The sequence below is a fragment of the Lithobates pipiens genome, unplaced genomic scaffold (genome assembly GCF_037356315.1).
Source record: "Lithobates pipiens isolate NorthernLeopardFrog02 unplaced genomic scaffold, aLitPip1_a1.2 Scaffold_8, whole genome shotgun sequence".
In the NCBI taxonomy this organism is placed as follows: domain Eukaryota; kingdom Metazoa; phylum Chordata; class Amphibia; order Anura; family Ranidae; genus Lithobates; species Lithobates pipiens.
In genome coordinates this window covers 557391776-557411883 of record NW_027507903.1, presented here as the reverse complement: position 1 = coordinate 557411883, position 20108 = coordinate 557391776, and the positions used below count along the sequence as shown (strand labels likewise).

The window sequence follows — 20108 nt, the reverse complement described above, 5'->3', positions numbered from 1 at the left end:
TCGGATTGGAATCTATGATGGATCTCAATATGTTGACCAACAGTAGTTAGCTTGCCATTAGTGGAATAATAAAGATGGTCACCCAGTCTTTCTTGTAGTTCCCTGATGGTTTTGCCCACATAGAAGGACTTGCAGGCACATACCATCAGGTACACTACTCCTCTAGTACCGCAATTAGCATGTTGAGAGGGTGAAAAGTTTTCTCCATTGGGGAGAATAAAAGATTCCCCCTCTAATATCCATGGGCATTTTGGACACTGTCCACATTTTAAAGTGTCACGGGGGCCCTCCATCGAACGTGAATAAATTTATCCCTGAGTGTGGTAGCTTTCCTAAACACAAGCTCAGGGGTGGACCTTACATATTTACCTAATATGTGGTGTTCTGTTAAAAGATGCCAATGTTCAGATAAGAGGCTGCGAAGTTGCTGATGATGAGTAGAAAATTTTGTCACAACTTTAATAGTTGAAAGTTGTTTGGAACATGGAGGGCCGTACAGTAAAGATGATCGAGTACGGGGGAAGGCCTTATTAAAGGCCTTCCTCAAACTGTAGCCTTGGACCAAAAGACGTTCACGTAAATCATTCGCCTGAGCACAAAAATCCCTATCCTCTGTGCAGTTACATCTCAATCTGAGATACTGGGCATATGGAATACTGCGAACCAGAGGAAATGTCAATAAAGGCCTTTAGACCTTGTTTGGCACCGGTCCAAACTACAAACAGGTCGTCTGTGAACCTATGCCAACAAAGGACATGGTTCAAGAATTGCTGTAAGGCCGCGTACACACGGGCGGACTGTTCGCCCAACCTTGTCCGCTGAACAGTGTTTGGGCGGACAGTCCGCTCGTGTGTGGGCTTTCAGCGGACAGTTTCAGCGGACAGTTTGACGGACAAAGTCTTTGGGAAATTCCGAAAAACTGTCCGCTGAAACTGTGTTTGAGCGAACAGTCCGCCCGTGTGTAGGATACTTTCGAAATGAGCAAACTGTTCCCGCTCGGAGGAAGGTCTGCTCATTTCGAGCGCGTGTGAAGGTAGGCGGGGCCCGCGACGGAGACGTCGCGGGCTCCGCCGCCTGGAATGGACTTAAAGGGGAACCCCAACGCCGAAAAAAAATCGGCGTGGGGGTTCCCCCAAAGTCCACAACAGACCCTTGTCCGAGCACGCTACCCGGCCGGCCAGGAAAGGGGGGCGAGCGAGCGCGCCCCCCCTCCTGAGCCGTACCAGGCCGCGTGCCCTCAACATGGGGGGTGCCTTGGGGAAGGGGGGGCCGCGCGGCCCCCCCACCCCAAAGCACCTTGTCCCCATGTTGATGAGGACAAGGGCCTCTTCCCGACAACCCTGGCCGTTGGTTGTCGGGGTCTGCGGGCGGGGGGCTTATCGGAATACGGGAGCCCCCTTTAAGAAGGGGGCCCCCGGATACCGGCCCCCCACCCTATGTGAATGAGTATGGGGTACAATGTACCCCTACCCATTCACCTGTGAAATAAAGTACAAAAAAAACACAACACAGAGAAAAAATATTTTATTGCACAGCTCCGGGGGTCTTCCGTCTTCGGGGGTCTTCTCGCCGGACTCCTCCGCTATCTTCGTGTAGCTCTTTTACTAGCGGAGGAGCCCGGCTTTCTTCCTCCCCGCCGCCGGCCTCTTCTCCCGACTTCGGGGGTCTTGTCCCCCTCTTCGGTTCTTCTGCCGGGCCACCGCACCTTCTTATAGCTCTTTTACAGGCGGCGGCCCGGTCTTCTGTCGCCGCTGCCTTCCGTTCTTCTGTCGCCGCCTTCGGTTCTTCTGCCGGGCCACCGCGCCTTCTTGTAGCTCTTTTACAGGCAGTGGCCCGGTCTTCTGTCGCCGCTGTCGCTGTCGCCGTCGCCGCCTTCCGTTCTTCTTCTTCTTCTTCTTCTTCTTCTTCTTCTTCCCCAGGAGATGTTGACACGTCGCTCTCTCCGGCCGGAATGCCAGAGCCGCGCTGTGCGGTCACTTATATAGTGACAATGGGGCGGTGTCACATGGTATATGTCACATGGGTTGGTCACATGGTGACCCCGCCCCCTTACGATGTCATAGTCTCCATGTGACATCAACCCATGTGACCAACCCATGTGACATATACCATGTGACACCGCCCCATTGTCACTATATAAGTGACCGCACAGCGCGGCTCTGGCATTCCGGCCGGAGAGAGCGACGTGTCAACATCTCCTGGGGAAGAAGAAGAAGAACAAGAAGAAGAAGAAGAAGAACGGAAGGCGGCGACGGCGACAGCGACAGCGGCGACAGAAGACCGGGCCACCGCCTGTAAAAGAGCTACAAGAAGGCACGGTGGCCCGGCAGAAGAACCGAAGGCGGCGACAGAAGAACGGAAGGCAGCGGCGACAGAAGACCGGGCCACCGCCTGTAAAAGAGCTATAAGAAGGCGCGGTGGCCCGGCAGAAGAACCGAAGAGGGGGACAAGACCCCCGAAGTCGGGAGAAGAGGCCGGCGGCGGGGAGGAAGAAAGCCGGGCTCCTCCGCTAGTAAAAGAGCTACACGAAGATAGCGGAGGAGTCCGGCGAGAAGACCCCCGAAGACGGAAGACCCCCGGAGCTGTGCAATAAAATATTTTTTCTCTGTGTTGTGTTTTTTTTTGTACTTTATTTCACAGGTGAATGGGTAGGGGTACATTGTACCCCATACTCATTCACATAGGGTGGGGGGCCGGTATCCGGGGGCCCCCTTCTTAAAGGGGGCTCCCGGATTCCGATAAGCCCCCCGCCCGCAGACCCCGACAACCAATGGCCAGGGTTGTCGGGAAGAGGCCCTTGTCCTCATCAACATGGGGACAAGGTGCTTTGGGGTGGGGGGGCCGCGCGGCCCCCCCTTCCCCAAGGCACCCCCCCCATGTTGAGGGCACGCGGCCTGGTACGGCTCAGGAGGAGGGGCGCGCTCGCTCGCCCCCCTTTCCTGGCCGGCCGGGTAGCGTGCTCGGACAAGGGTCTGTTGTGGACTTTGGGGGGACCCCACGCCGATTTTTTTCGGCGTTGGTGTTCCCCTTTAAGTTCATTCCAGGCGGCGGAGCCCGCGACGTCTCCTTCGTGGGCCCCGCCTACCTGTACACGCGCTCGAAATGGGCGGATTTGCCTCCGCCTTACGTGGGCGAGTCCGTTCATTTCAAAAGTTGAGCGAACTGTTTGGCAAACAGTTCGCTGAAACAGTCCGCTCAAAAAGTGCCGTGTGTGGCCATGTCCGTCCATGCTAATTTTGAGCGGACTGTTTGCCGAAACTGTTTGACAAACAAAGTTGGGCGAACAGTCCGCCCGTGTGTACGCGGCCTTAGGATTCGTCACCAAATATTGACCTTTCCCAACCTCCTAAATAAAGATTAGCATAAGAAGGAGCACAAGATGTGCCCATGGTTTTTGGTAAGTATGAACGCCAATAACTTCAAAATGAAGTTATTCATGGGCCATGTCGTATGATCTTGGTCCATTAGGAATGTACCAGCCATCTGGACGCCCTGCTCATGGAGAATGCTCGAGTAAATCGCTTCGACATCGATAGCCACGAGGAGGTCCGGTGGGATCTGGACATCCTCAATATGTTTGAGTAAATCTGTAGTGTCCTTGATGTATGAAGGTAAACGAAGAACGTGTGGCATGAGAAAAGTATCCACCAGCTTGTTGCCATTTTTAGTCAAAGACCCTATGCCAGACACTATTGGTCGACCCGGTGGTGTTGTCAGATTTTTATGGGTTTTGGGCAACGTATAAAATGTTGGTATCCGTGGTGTTGTAGTATTGAGTCCGGGTTTTTTTTTTTTTTTTTTTAATATGTGATGGGTTCGTATAGAAAAGCACAAATTGAGGGACATGTCATTAAATCTAGAAATGATCGAGATTTTAATTTAAGTTTTTTACTAGTTGCCTCTGGTCTGGATGGATCAGTGCCCCAAATTTGGGGCCAAATCAACCCATCTAGTATGGTCATTCAGGTCGAATGTGTCAGTGGCTCTTCATAAAGTAACATTAGATCCCGCATGGCTCTAAATTCCTGCATAGAGAAATGTTTAGTCCTTTCTGCCAACTCTTTTTCAAGATTTAACTTCTTCCTATCTGGATCAAAAATGAAACCGTAGGTAGGATTCCGGGCAAATAAGTATAAGTCTTTGTTTCATAGATGTTAATTGACTCTGATGGGGAGAAACCAAGTCCTAACTGGAGGAAATGTTCCTCTTCAGGGGTTAGTACGAACGATGTTAAGGGTAGGTGTATCAATATGGTGTAGCTCACTATTATTTATGATGTGCTGGGCAGAGGTGTTTTTTGTGCACAAGCGCATCAAGATTTCCTTGTCTGCTGGAATCTGGAGTCGTCTGTATTAAAAGATTTGTGGGGGAAAAGGGTTTGAATTTGGGGTTGTAGTAACTTGGGAATAATAGTGTGTAGAGTTGAGGTTGAAGCCTCATTCCTGGAGGCTTGTATCCCTGTTCGTTGTATTTTTTTTCCTTTACCCTGTTTTCTACCCTTTCCTTGGTAGGATGACCATTGCCGGTAAGAGATCTTTTTCGAGGGAAGCCTGGTGCACGTGAGTTCACAGAACAGGATGTAACCTGTGAAGATAGTTAAGATCTATTTAATAACTACTGTTTTGTTCTGATGTATATTTTGTATTGTCCTACGCGTTGCAATCATTTAGAAGATGCATAACATTTTCCTAAAGGCCTCTGTGCTGAGCAACTGACCTCCTGGTTTCAGAATGCAACAGGCCAGCCACTGAGCACGGGACCCAGAAGCAAAAAGGTCACCGGTGTAGCGGTATTGAAGTAGGACTTCCAGGGACATCGGCCAGGTATAGTAACGTATATACAGAGTTACATTGATCCAAGTTGGACCAATGTAACTGTGTAAAATTATACCATATTTGTAATTCATCTACAGTATAACAAACCTTATCCCTTGTCCCAGACTCCACACTTAGCACATGCTATATTACCACTGTGCTGCACCTTCCTTAGGCTCACTCTCTGAGATGACAGCAGTGACCCCTCCTCTGCATGCTATAAGCCAGGAGTTCTCTGGTTGTAGCACTGCCCCCTCGGGGGTTGCTTGATAATGCATGTTCTCCTATGCCACCATGACCCTGTGAACTCTCCAGCCTTTCTGACACTCTAGGTTCAGACATACTGTGTATACCTTTAAATGACAAACAGACACAAAGCAAATAGTTTCAACTCTCTTTGTCTTTACTTATTTGAGATGAGAGGTTTAAACGAGAATTATTCAGCCAAATCCTGGGTTCAGCCAAGACTAGGTTGAAATAACACTTGCAGCAAAAACAATTAGTAATGATACATAAATGACAACAATATACAGAATCACCATGGGATTATGTAGGAAAGCAATCAATGGATATAAGGAGATGTGTCTACTTTAAAGGGGGGGCTAGGGTTGCCACCTTTTCTTCAAGTCAAACCCGAACACTTTAGCAGTGCACAGCAATTTTTTTTATAGTATAAACTATACATATATTTTGCTACTAAATAACATTTCTAATCATATGAAGTTAATAACAAGAGTCCACAGAGTTCCCCTTTTACATCTGAACTTGCAGAGTTCCCTTTCACTGTAAGGGGGCACTCTGCAGACTCTGACGTAAGGGAGAACTCTGGGAACTCTAACATAAGGGATGCTCTGGGAACCCTGATTTAAGGGGAAACACTGAGAACTCTGATGTACGGAGAGGACTCTGATGTAAGGGGGAACACTGCGGCCTCTGATGTAAAGGGGAACTCTGATGTAAGGGGTGCTCTGAAAACCCTGATTTGCCTTAGTGTACTCACTCAGAGGCAAGAGAGAGAAGGGGGAGACTTCAGTCACAGACAGATGGATGGATGGTGAGATCACTTGGCAGTCAGCACCTCTTATCCAGATGGATCTGAGGCTGCTGGGAAGCCATAGTCCAGTCTAAATAATGTGTCGGGGTTTCAGACAGTCTGAAACCTGGACGAATGATTCCAAACCCGAACTGTCCGGGTGAATCCTGGACAGGTGGCAACCCTAGGGGGGGCACAGGTTGACCTATAATACCTTCATCCTAACGAGAGATTGTATACTATATTGACCAGTAAAGTGTCCCCTTTAAAAGTACCAACAACACTGTCTCAAAAGCAAGGCCTTGCACTGTCTTCACCGGCTCATAGAACAAATATTCCTGGCTGCAGCAAAGTGGTGATGAACAAGCAAGATAGTAAATCCCAGTTGATAGCAATGCTATTTGTAATCCAAGTGAGTGTCACATGTACACTGTAGTTCTCAGCAAGGCAATGGGATCTGTGGGAGCAAGCCCCCTCACCAATCCTGATAGACCTCAAACCTCCAGATGGGATCAACAAATGATTCTTCCTTCCTCAGAGGGCAGAGAAAGAGATCAGTCTGCTAATTCAGCAAACCGGTTCCGTGGTGTTCATCGCTGCTGCAGCATGTCCTTCTGCCAGGACATGCTGCAACGTCTGGACTAGCTGGGGCTGGAGTGGGTGGCTGTGTGTCGTGTTCTAGGCCGCAATTGTCTTGCACAGCGGCAAAGTGGTGCTTACATGGTGAGATCCAGGAAGCTAGAGAGCGCGGGCCTGGTCCACAGATCCCTATATAGTCTCTCCCACAATTTCCCTGCAGAGCAGACGGCCTGCTGAGAGATGCAGTTCCCAGTCACTTCTGCAAGATCAGCAATGCCTATCCAGTGGACTACATAATGTCTTGCTCTGTGCTTTAGAAGGTGATGTCAGTGATTCAGATCCAGCACTAGGGGGACATAGGAGCAAGGCTAGAATAGCAATGGACAGTCTGCAAAAGTCAGAAAACCATAGACCGCTCCTGGCTACACAGTAATTATTGCAGTAGGGATAGCCATCTCATATGTAGAGATCTGGTGCCCTCCACTGTTTGTATTTGTGTATACTTGTGCTCTAAATATTACACCGTTAATTAATTATATATGCATTTCCCTGTCCCTGGGAGGCTAGATTAAAAACCCCAAAGGAAGGAAGTACATAGAAAGGATTTTGGAGGCCATATATCCACATACAGAAGCTACTGCTGTATTTTATCCAGGCCAAAGGCAGAGTCTATCAGGTAATTGTTCCTGTGTTCTGGTCATTTAACTGTAGCTGCCCATAACTTCTCAATCTGAATCCTAATAATAGATGAATCCATTATTAATATACAAATACCATACTGGTGACCCCACAATAGGGATAAAACTTTTTTGCAAAAGGGAGTTTAACAAGACTCGTGGCCACGCATTAAAATTTGAAGAAAGGAAGTTTAACCTTAAACTACGTAGAGGGTTCTTTACTGTAAGAGCGGCAAGGATGAGGAATTCCCTTCCATGGGCGGTGGTCTCAGCGGGAGGCATTGATAGTTTCAAGAAACTATTAAATAAACACCTGAACGACCGCAACATACAGGGATATAAAATGTTATACTGACATATAATCACACACATAGGTTGGACTTGATGGACTTGTGTCTTTTTTCAGCCTCGCCTGCTGTGTAACTGTGTGTATGTCCTACTGTTATTATCCCACGTGCATACCTCCCAGACTTCTTGGAATCCCTGGGACTGCCCCAGAATTTCAAGTAAGTCCCAGTGTCCTGTGAATCCAGGCTGCGTCATGCAGCAGAGCCAAGTACCGGAACAAGTTCCAGTACTTGACTCCACTAATCCTTCTGTCCGGTGCATGCTGACCCTCACTGCAGCTGGAGAGGCTAATGCTCGCTCAGTGCACTACCCGCCCACTCACTCTCGCCGCCTGCTCTTTTTTCTTTAGGAGAAAGGAGGAGGTGGTAGGTAGAAGGTTTTGCTTCTTTTATTTACTTACAGGTTTATCACAATATCCTGTTTTGAGTCATTTCTCATAACCCTCCCAAAAGAGGGCTACACATATATTTTGCAGACTAATTGCCCTTAAACAGTGGAGACCATAGCAGTGGTAAAGGCTGGAATAATACACACAGACACAACTGATGAATGAGTGGAGGGAGGGAAGAGAGCAAACATGGAGCTGGCATGGACAGGGATCTGACATCCCCAGAAGTGTTGTATGGTAAACTGTAAGTATTTTCTAGTGTTGCAAGTGTTTAAAACACAAAGAGAGGCCCGGTGACAGGTTCTCTTTAAAGCGGTTCTGCACACACTTTCAAAAGTTAGGCTCATTCGTTTATAAATGCAGCAAAGAGTGCACAATGGCCTTTTTTTTTATCGTACCTGTTCATGTTTGTAATCTTAGTTTTCATTCCCTGCGGCTGTGGGTGGTGTTTGTGTGGATATCCGCATCATGTCCGGTGATCGCCGCACTGTCTCCTGGGATCTCATGTAATTCATCCCAGGAGTCAGTGCGGAGGTCCTATGTGAAATCTCGCGTGATTTCAACGCATGACGTCATTACACCAGCCACGTTTGGAGTGCGTTTTGAAATTCGCCATTGTTAGGTAGGGCACCCGTTGCGATGGCCATATCGAAGATTACGCCGCGTGGCGCAGTTGCCACTGAGCATGTGTGGGATCCAGCAAGGAATGCTGGTGGAACAAGGAAGTGATTGCTTGTGGGCTTCAAATGCCCACAAGCAAGATGACATCTGCTGGGCATGATTTTTAAAACTATCGATTAGACAGGAAAAGGACCAGGATACCGGGAAGCTTCAGTACAAGTATGTCTGACTTTAGCATGAATTTACTTTTAAACAGTATAAAAAATAACGTGTGTGCAGAACCGCTTTAAGTGGTGTTCTGCAATATTCCATTAATTGCATTGTACCACATTGATAGGTGTCAACAATGCCATTCAATTTATTGTCTTATGTAATACTAGTAGAAGCAGTGCTAAAGCAATGCCCACACCCAATAAACTCCCACAGACAAGTCATGACATTTATATCCATTCAGCACAATGGAAGACTGTCCTCTCTAACACACCCTTCATTTATCATATTATTATTATTATCTATATTTACCCTGACCTAATTAACAAACTGTTATTTTCCCAGCTTTCATACTTTTCACTGAGACAGATTACATTTTCAAAGGTAAAGTGTATCTATAGCTAAAAATTGTAATAGCTTTGTATAGAGTGGTTAAGTGCTAGAACCCCTGTCTTATTTTTATTGTTATCTGTGTCCCCACTGGGGAGATTTCCCCTTGTCTTGGTGACAGCAGTAATGAGGAAAGCGATAAAACACCCATAGATGTTACAGTTGTCACTAAGATATAACCAATAAGCCTGTGCCATGGAGAAAACATAGAAATGAATGCCTAAAAGTGTGCAGCTGCCGCCACTAAGGTATTTTAGATACTCTTATAAATATAAATAAAAAATGACAGCGCTGTTAATCCCTTTATCACGGGTGTCAAGCTCAATTTCATTGCGGACCACATCAAAATTATGGTTGCCCTCAAAGGGCTAGTTATATCTGTAAGGCTGCGTACACACGGGCGGATTGTCTGCCCAACTTAGTCCGCTGAACCGTGTTTCAGCGGACAATCCGCTCGTGTGTGGGCTTCAGCGGACTTTTTCAGCGGACAGTCTGACGGACTTAGTCTTTTGGAATTTCCGTAATTTTGTCCGCTGAAACACGGTTCAGCGGACAATCCGCTCGTGAGTAGGCTAGTTCGACGGACTAAGTATGGCGCATGCTCAGAAAGGATTTACACGCCCGAAGGTTGCATTGCAGTGTATTGGACGTCGAATTTCTAGTCCCGTCGTACGTGCCGTACACGTCATTGCGCAAGCTTTCGGCGGACTGTCTGTTCATCGTGTGTGGTCAAGTCCGTTCATTCGAAAGTTGGACGGACTGTCTGTCGGATTGTCTGACGAACTTAGTTGGGCAGACAATCCGCCCGTGTGTACGCGGCCTAAGACTACATGTCCAGAGAAAGCCCCTATGGTCAGAAATCAAGAGTCCTCCTCCCTCCCTCCCTTACATCACAGTGCACCCCCCCCCCCCCCCCTTACCATGTGCTGCTGCCAGGAAGAAGCTGAGGGCGGAGCTGGGAAAGTGCAGGGTCTGGAGGAGAATCAGAGGGAAGGAATCTGCTGCTGGTGTCTGCTGAATGCTCGACCCAGGGAGGCAGAAACGATGTGGTGATGTGGCTGCAGAGAAAGGTGCAGAGTGTGTAGGAGGAGTCTTGTCCTCCTCTCTGCTGCCAATTAGTGAGACAGGGGGCATGGGTGAGCCTCTCTGCGGCTGCACAGAGAAGCGTAGGATCTGGCAGAGGAATTATGTCATCCTCTCTGCTGCCGACTTCTGAGACAAGGTGAGGGAAGAGATAGAGATAAGGGTGGAGCTGCAGCTGTAGGAGAGGTGCGCGGGTAACAGAATGGCCTGGCGGGCTGAACTTTGTTGTGTTTGACATATGTGCTCTATGTTCAATACAAATATAATGGGAATAAATAAATACATCTTAGATGCTCGGTTCATATGTGGCATACATAAATAAATTAAAATATAACCATTAAACTATAAAGTCTTAAAACAACACCATGTGATATAATTTGGGATCTTTAATCTCATCACAGATTTTCATTAACCCTCAGAAATAATCCTGAACCATTCTTGGTTGCTTGGGACATGGTCCAAAGATAGTCAAGGTAAACTGCTCTTGAAATTTCTTCTTGTTTTGTTTGTTGTTGCCTATTCTGGTGTGATTGTTACTTTATTTTTTCTATGGCTGATGCTGTTAGGTCGGATCATGTATGATATACTTCCACTGCAGATGTGTCACATTGTCTGACTTTGAGGGGGTTGAAACTGTTACATAGTTACATAGTCGGTAAGGCTGAAAAAAGACTGTTTGGTACATTTGTTTAATATGTTCCTAAAGCATTCCCTTCTGGATTCAATGATTCCAGAATTTGGTCCCAATTAATGTCATGTAGCAATGAACGTAGTTCAGGAAAATTCATTTATTTTGAAATTTTGTGTTTTTGTACTACCTATATGCCTCCTTTTCCTGCGATTCATGCAAAACGCAATCATCCTATGATTACTAGATCCCAAGTGGTCATGTATCTCCACATCTGGGATCAGACTGGGATCGTTCATAATTAATAGATCTAACAGGGCACTCTTTCTAATTGGGGAATCCACCAATTGGGACATGAAGTTGTACTGTAAAACATTCATGAAATGACGGGCCTTTAATGAGTGAGTTGTTCCCTCTGCCCAGTCAATATCAGGGTAATTGAAGTCCCCCATTATGATTACATTGCCCTGTTTCCCTGCCATTTCTAACTGAGATAGTAATTCCAGCTCCTTCTCCTTCATGTTGGGTGGCCTATAACATGCTGCCACTATTCATTTCCCACTTACTTCCTCTCTTTGAAGTTCTACCCACACTTATTCTACTTCCCCCCTAGTCCCATACATATGTCGCTCCTCTCTACCACCCTTGTATAATTTTTGACATATAGACACCTTTCGATACAAGGTATACCCCTGTATATTGGCCAGGAATACCCCTGTATATTGGCCAGCCTGTATATGCGGGGGGGGGGGGGGGGGCGAACTCTGGGAGTCTGAGATGTTGAGTAGATCAGTGAGGACCGGCGTTGTAATGTTGCTCTCTTTCATAAGGTCACCATCCCTACAAAAGGGCCGTTTGACAAGAAAACCATGGACTTTGTCGCTATATACATTTGACATTATTACCAATTCAGGTACAGCATGTGCAGCACCGGTTCTCTATTGCACCTATTTAGTATACCAGCCCTCAAAAATCCCACTCGCCTGCTCAAATGTTGTGGGTGGATTTTGAGGGCTGGCAAGCTGGCAGCCTGGGTTGAAGGGGAGTTCTTTTTCCAGTGATTGCGGAGGGGAAGGAAGAGAGAGAGAGCCTCCCAGGTATTCAGAGCACAATGATAACAGCTTTCATTTCAATTGCTGTGTTCCTCGCCGCTCGCTGTCAGATACAGTCCCTCCTCCTGGTCCTGGGACTTTGATAGACAGATCACCCATCCAATCCTAGGATGGACGATCTGTCAATCAAAGGGGCTGTATATGACGTTGAGTGGTGGGAACACAGCAATTGAAATAAAAGCTGTTATCGCTGTGTTCCCTGTGCTCCGATCATCCAGGAGATTCTCCTGCTCCTCTCCTCCCCTGCACAGGTAGGCTTCATAGTGGACACAGGCTGCATGGTGGGCACAGGCTGCATTGATGGGCACAGGCTGCATTGGTGGGCACAGGCTGCATTGGTGGACACAGGCTGCATTGGTGGGTACAGGCAGGCTGCATTGGTGGGCGCGGATGAAGTAAATGTTATCAATATTTCTTTTTATAACTTAATTCTGCATAAAACATTTCACTGTCATTTCATGAGATAATTTATGAGGGTGTGTTTAGGGGTGGAATTAGGGCGGACAGGGTTGGGTGGGGCAACTGATTGCAAGTAACCCTTGAGTCCTGGCTAGTAGCTCAGGACTTGAAATTTTGAGCCCTGTAATATACAATTAGGGACAGTGTTTTAAATAACAGCACAGCCTAATGCACAGCCAATGTTTATTATTCTTCCTTTATACCAGCTGTGAAAGAAGAATTGTATAATTAAACAAGTGTATGGAACTTGTCGATTCCTTTTATGTTTTAAGTAAAGAGAAGACTTAAGTCACCAAGAAGTTGTCTTTGTCCTTTACTGGGCAGAAGTTTAAGTTTAAGTGAGAGACCAATTGTAACTATGGTCTATCTCATGGACAGTATCTTGGGAGTTAAAGCGGGAGTCCGCCGGGAATCTGCCGTTTTTTTTTTTTTTAAAGCCAGCAGCTACAAATACTGCAGCTGCTGACTTTTAAAATAGTGACACTTACCCGCCCAGCGTGCCCGCGATGTCGTCACCGGAAGCCGATCTCTCGATCGTCTCTCGGGTGCTGCCGCCGCCATCTTGGGTATGGGAATCAGGAAGTGGAGCCTTTCGGCTTCATTTCCCGGTTCCCTACTGCGCATGCGCGAGTCGCGCTGCGCAATAAGGATGGTCCCCGCTGTCTCTGGGATCCGTGTGTTTCCCAGCAGGCAGCGGGGGACATTCGGAAAGGGGCGTAGATTCTGCGGAAAGGGGCAGAATCTACGCCGGAAGTGGGTGCAGATACCTGTACTGTACAGGTACCTGCACCCCCCTCCCCCTGAAAGGTGCCAATTGTGGCGCCGGAGGGGGGGGGGGGTTCCAATGAGCGGAAGGTCCACTTTAGGGTGGACCTCCGCTTTAAAGTGATTTACATTTAACCTCCTAGGTTGAGACACTGGTAATATATAGCAGGCAATTGGATAGGAGGTAATGACCGTGACGGAGACTGTTGTGCTTTATGTCCCTCATCTCACAGCTTGGTCTCCATCTTAGAGCCTGCTGCAGCACAGAGTGATGCCTTGTACACACGGTCAGAAATTCCAACGGAAAAGGTACGATCGGATTATATTGTTGGAAAATCTGATCGTGTGTGTGCTCTATTGGACTTTTTCCATCAGAAATTCCGACTGAAAAAATTTGAGGGCAGGATCTCAAATCTTCTGACAAAAAAATCCAATCTGACTTTTTCCGATCGTTTGTAGAGAATTCCGATCAGACAAAGTGCCACACATGCGCACATCAAATTACGAGACCAAAGCTATTGGCTACTAGCCTCAACATAGTCCCGTTGTAACGAACGAACGTCATCACATTCCGAACGATCAGATTTTCCGACAGCTTTGTCCGACCGTGTGTATGCAACACCAGTTTAGGACAAAATCAGTCGGAAAAAACCCAACGGATTTTGTTGTCAGAATGTCTGTGTACAAAACATTAATCTGCACCTGTGAGTCACAGGAGTGAAGCCTGACATACAATACCATGCAAAGGTTTTAGTCAATTGTTTATTTTTTTTATATATTTACAAAAGGCAAAATGAGCAAACAGAAGAAAAATCTAAACCAAATCAATATTTGGTGTGACTACCCTTTGTCTCCAAACCAGCATCAATTCTTACACTTCCATGCTCTGTACATTTGGACACATTCAGGGAGTTTGTGTGATTGGAGCCAAGTGTATAATTACCATATATACTAAGCAGGTATAGACGCAGTGGTTGACCAAGGAAACTTGATGGAGCAGATGAAAGAAACATCATGCTAACTTTCCTTCAACATTGGAAGATGTCCAGCAGTACCATCAGCACAGAAATGACAGAAACCAGGGACCCAGGTATACCCATCTACTGTCCAGAAAAGTATGGTCAGAAGTGGTCTTCATGGAAGAATTGTGGCCAAAAAGCCAAACCTCTGATGCGGAAACAAGGCTAAGCGGCTAAATTATGCACGAAAACATAGGAACTGGGCAGAAAATTTTTAGCAGGTGTCCTGGACTGATGAATCCAAACTTTCTGCAGCAGGAGACAGTTTATTTGCTGAAGGGCTGTGGAGAGGTACAATAATGAGTGTCTGCAGCCAACGGTAAAGCATGGTGGAGGTTCCTTGCAAGTTTGGTGTCCTCAATGCTGAGAAATACACACAGATATTTAACCATCATGCCATATCATCTGAGAGGTGTGTGACTGGTCCCAATGAACCCAAACATATAGCCAATGTCATTAGGAACTATTGTCAGTGTAAATAAGAACAAGGAAGCCTGGAAGTGATGGTTTGGCCCCCACAGAGTCCTGATCTCAACATCCTCAAAGCGCACCATCCGAATCCCAATTCCCAAACGTAGTTCCTGTACTACTTTTGGCGACTTTGGGGAGGGGCAACTTGTATAGGAACCCACACAGAAGTCTGTCAAATTGACCCTGAAGTGCATTGCCGGGTTGAAATCGTTCAGCTGAACTTGCACGATTTTTAACCCACTCCAATGTGAGCATGGACTTAAGGACATTTTTTTATAAAAAAAACACTGCTATCTGGATTGCTTCTTTAAAATATCTGATGCAATTTTCCTTTAGTTTTTTTCTCCCAAATGAATTGCATATGTATGAATGCCGTGGTATAGCACACGTAAAATTAATATACAAATTATTTCTATACATTTTTATTGGGTGTTGTCCCTAAACAGGCTGTACAAGCTATACACACCTATAGCATAAATTATAGGTTAGCCCAGAGAAAGTCCTTGCCAGTTTACAGGGTGTGAATTTCATGGTGGTGATTAGTATAAAAAGGGACTTGTCTCCATAGTTGTATAGACTGCTCTCTGCTGTGAGAGGTAAGCAAAAAGGTAAGCAAAAAGTTCAGGAAAAATATAGATATTTGTTTACATAACGGTATATTACATTCTCTTGGTATGTCTTTTTCTTCTGTTTCAAGAATTTTATTGTTTTTTCTTAACAGTGTAATAAATACATTGTTACATCAAACAAAGAATGATATAAAAATACAATAGACATATAAAGGTATCCCTAATAAAAAGAAAGTAGGGATATATCAGACAAATAATATAAAAATGAATAAATAAGATATTAACAAAATTAATATTTAATAATGAATTCTTATTTTATAATAAGTATTATTGCAATGAATCACTAATCAAATGAATCAATTAAAGTTGTTCAAGTCAAAAGAAATATATAATAATTAAAAAAAGGGGAATACAGGAATGTGGGTAAGATATGTATGTAAGGTATATCTTTTTCTAATGAACAGTCCTCCAAATCAAATTCAGTTCAAACTCAAAGGCTTGTATACACGGTCAGTCTAATGCCGCGTACACATGATCGGACTTTCCGGTAGACTTGGTCTGGCGGACTTTTTTCCCAAAAGTCCGACGGACCTAGAAATAAAACATGTTTCAAATCTATCTGACTGCCTCAAGTCCGACGGACTAAAAATCGGGAAAACCGATTGTCTATGTGCTAATCCGACGGACCAAATAGGACGCAAGGGCAGCTATTGGCTACTGGCTATTGAACTTCCTTGTTTAGTCCCGTTTATGTCATCACGTTCAAAAAGAATGGACTTTCGAACGGACTTAGTCCGGTCGTGTGTGGCCAAGTCCATTTCATTCAGAAAGTCCGTCCGACCTCTGGCAAAAGTCCGTCGGGAAGACCGTCGGACCAAGTCTGTCGAAAAGTTTGGTTGTGTGTATGCGACATTAGTCTTTTTATTCAAAGGCAGCGCTGCTAAGACTTACATTTTATAGTCTTACATTTGAATGCAAAATGCAGGAAGACAATACTTATGTACACAGGCACTTACACAGTCTTCTTACAGGTTTCGTATCTTTGACTATCTTGAGTAGCTTGGGGTGACATAACTGCATGCACAACTCAGTGTACATTATAAAGAAAGTAGAAATCTTTATGGCAGAAGACATATTTAGGTTGATTTACCAAAGTCAAATAAACTATACACTTTGCAAGTGCAGTTGCTCCAGAGCTTAGTAAATAAGGTAAAGCTTCACTTTGCAAAGAATACCCAATCACGTCCAAGGAAAATAAAAAAGCAGCATTTTTGCTTGCATATGATTGGATGATGGAAGTCAGCAGAGCTTCCCATCATTTACTAAGCCCTGGAACAACTGCACTTGCAAATTGCTCTTTGCCTTTAATAATTCGACCCCAGTAAGTCTCTTCTTCAATTAAATTGAATTTAAAATTGAATTTAAAGGTAAATATCCACTTTAGGATGCCATGCATTTTGCTGTTAAATAACATATGGAAATGTTTGCTGCTGAACTGAATTACATTGATTGCAGAGCTACTGCAAGTCTACAATTTACATTAGCAAGGGACAATTAGTAAGATACTTCTGTGAAGAGTAGTTGTGACCAAAAAATATTTCGCTTTAATTAGCAAATAAAAAATGGACATACATTTTTTCCTTTATGTCTACTGGTAAAACTTTGTTTAGTTTTAGTTTGAGTGGGGAATGGTTAAAAGTCTTGTAAATTTTCTTTTCTTTTTCTTTTGCTGTTTGTGTCTCATTGCAAATTCTGTTCACTTTCTGTTCTGTAGACAAAACAGGAAGAAAGCTCTCCAAATGGGGATGAATCTGCTCTTAGTTGTCACCGGAACAAGTGTCCCCATTGATTTAATCTCAATTCATTGTTGTAAAATGTTAGATTTTCTAATTTCCTTCTCTATGTGACGACACAGACGGCAAACAAACCTGACAAAGTTTCTAACCATTCCACGCATTCCACGCTAAAAACAGTTTTTGCCTTACATGTATTCTAATTTTTCCATTGTACATATTCAAGCACAAGAAAATCTGATGATTAAATGAAAGGAGAAGCATGGCCAAAGCTCTTTTATCATACTTCTCCTGTGGGTCACAGGAGTGCACTGTGGAAAAGTAGCTGACATCACAGAGCTGGCCTATGCTCTGCAGGGATCCCAACAATAATGTTGGGATCTGTCCATATACCTGGATATACCTTTCAGCGTCGCTGCCAGCCTGAGCCAGCTGCTCCCAATGCCTCCACAGCCTGGTGCTCTACTGGGCACTGGAGGGGCAGAACAGAGAGCCGGTGACTGATAGTAAGTCACTGCTATCTGCTCAGCGAAGACCGAGAACTGAAAGTTCAGCAGTCCTGTGATCACTCAGTTTTTAGTATTAGAGCCAATGGGGGACAGCTGCAGCATCGGATCAATGCTGCAGCCACATGTTGACTACTGTATGTATTTTTTTTTTTTTTTAATTGCGCATTTCTCTTTTATCTGAAATTTATATAAAACTACCAACATTCTTTATATTCCGAGAATGTTCATTATTCTAGCAAAAGGTACATTTTTGAATACAAATTAATATGCAAGTTTAATTTAAAGTATAACTAATGATGGGGGTTATAAGCCTCCCTTACTTTATCCAAAATGGGAAAAAAAAATAGTTTTGCCTTTAGATTTACTTAAAGTGGAAGTTTCATCCAAGGGAGCTGCCATCTTGGTCTCTGTTTAATCTTCTGCTGCCATGATGCTGCACATGTGATCAGTTATGACTGCAGTTATATCCAGTGTCGGCCCATCCATTAGGGGCACCCGGGCGTCGTCCCCTCTATCCATGGCTGCCACATCCTAATTGATGCTCTATGATCCACGCCCGCTACCCCCAATCATGTGTCCGTCCCCTTTCAGGACACAGGGCGCATGAATTACAGCGATGTTTTTTTTTTTTAAGCACCTGAAGGCTTCAAAATAGGGTGGGCTTGTGGCGCAGAGCATTGCACCATGAGCCCACCCAGGTGTTACAACAGAGAATGAATATTTGCTGTTGCAACACTGATTCTCTGGCCAATCAGGAAGCGGGTCTGATACCCGTCACCCAATTGGCTGAAAGGGCAGGCGGTCTTATTGGATGCCTAGGAGGAGATGCACAGCGGAAGCAAGGAGGAGAAGACACAGGGGCCACTGCCTGATGCCCGCCACAGCCTGATGTCATCCTCTGCCCTGACCCTACGCTGCTTTTTTTTTTAAGCACCCGAAGGCTCAAAATAGGGTGGGCTCATAGCGCAATGCTCTACGGCATGAGCCCGCCCTATTTTGAGCCTTCAGGTGCTTCAAAAAAAAAGCAGCATAGGGTCAGGGCAGAGGATGACATGTTACCACAGCAAATTAATATTCGCTGTTGCAAAACTGATTCTCCTGCAAATGGGGAAGCGGGTCTGATACCCGTCACACAATTGGCTGAAAGGACATGCGATCCTATTGGACGACTAGAAGGAGATGCACAGCAGAAGCAAGGAGGAGAAGATGCAGGAGCCGCTGCTCGATACCTGCAGCAGTCTGATGTCCACCGCTGCCCTGATCTCCCTGCTGCCTGATGTGCCCGCTGCCTAGTGGTGGTGGACCGGCAGACAGCACGGGGGGGGGTTTAAGGTGCCGTGGGCGGGTGGATGTTTACTGCCCCCAAAAAAACACCATCCACCACTGATTCCAGCCAATGGATGGTTTGACAGTTTGGTTAAGAGAACACCCACTGTGGCAGTTACATTCCCGGCACGTGCAGGAAATGTAACTGTTTTTTGAAACTGTTAAATCTATGGGTTTACTTCCGCTTTAAGTGACAGAGTAGCTTTAAAACAGACCAAAGAAGCTAGAAATAACATTGTACCATATTTCTGATGATCTTTGCCTTGGCTGATGTCACAATATATTTAGGGCAACATTTTGTCCTCTTTTTATTTGATTAGACTTGTATCAATTATTTTTTGGAAATGCTAAACCTAGGAAGGGATGCCTCTAGAAAGAGTGAGAGAGCAGCTCAAAACAAATAAGGCAAAATAAAGTTTGTAGAAATTTGTAAGGTGTTTTTTTTTAACTAATTCATTACTGTGCAGGTATAAGAGGGATTTTAGAACAAGCTGGGTAATAGGAGCTCAGTATAGAGCACATAGGCTGGGGTAGGCTGCAAGGGACCATTTCTGCACAAGTATGCTCCATACAAAACAAAACAAAAAAACAAAACAAAACACAAGGCAAAGTGATGCATGGCAAAAGCATCAGGAGATATGACTGCATATTACCGTATATACTCGAGTATAGGCCGACCCGAATATAAGCCGAGGCCCCCAATTTACCCCCAAAAAAACTGGCAAACTTATTGACTCGTGTATAAGCCGAGGGTGAGACATGCCTGTCCATCCCTGTGTGTGTGTCCGTCCATCCCTGTGTGTCCGTCCATCCCTGTGTGTCCGTCCATCCCTGTGTGTCCGTCCATCCATCCCTGTGTGTGTGTGTGTCCATCCATCCATCCATCCCTGTGTGTGTGTGTGTCCATCCATCCATCCATCCCTGTGTGTGTGTGTGTCCATCCATCCATCCATCCCTGTGTGTGTGTGTCTCCATCCATCCATCCATCCCTGTGTGTGTGTGTCTCCATCCATCCATCCATCCCTGTGTGTGTGTGTCTCCATCCATCCATCCCTGTGTGTGTGTGTCTCCATCCATCCATCCATCCCTGTGTGTGTGTGTATCCATCCATCCCTGTGTGTGTGTGTCTCCATCCATCCATCCCTGTGTGTGTGTGTCCGTGTGTGTGTGTGTGTGTGTGTGTGTGTGTGTGTCCAGCCTACCTGTGTCCCGAGCCTCCGTCCCGTGCCTTGCCTCCTTGCCTCCGTCCCGTGCCGTGCCTTGCCTCCTTGCCTCCGTCCCGTGTCGTGCCTTGCCTCCGTCCCGTCCCGTGCC

General features: G+C 45.7%; 1 protein-coding gene across 1 annotated transcript in view; it reads left to right on the top strand.

Moving 5' to 3' along the window:
- Positions 1–3379: 3379 nt before the first annotated feature.
- The window catches only part of RETN (resistin), a 31448-nt gene continuing 14719 nt past the window's right edge, over positions 3380–20108 (top strand). Inside the window, exons 1-2 of the mRNA XM_077471582.1 lie at positions 3380–3397; positions 3469–3581. Coding sequence (XP_077327708.1) covers positions 3380–3397; positions 3469–3581 — 131 coding nt within the window. The remainder of the gene's footprint in view (positions 3398–3468; positions 3582–20108) is intronic.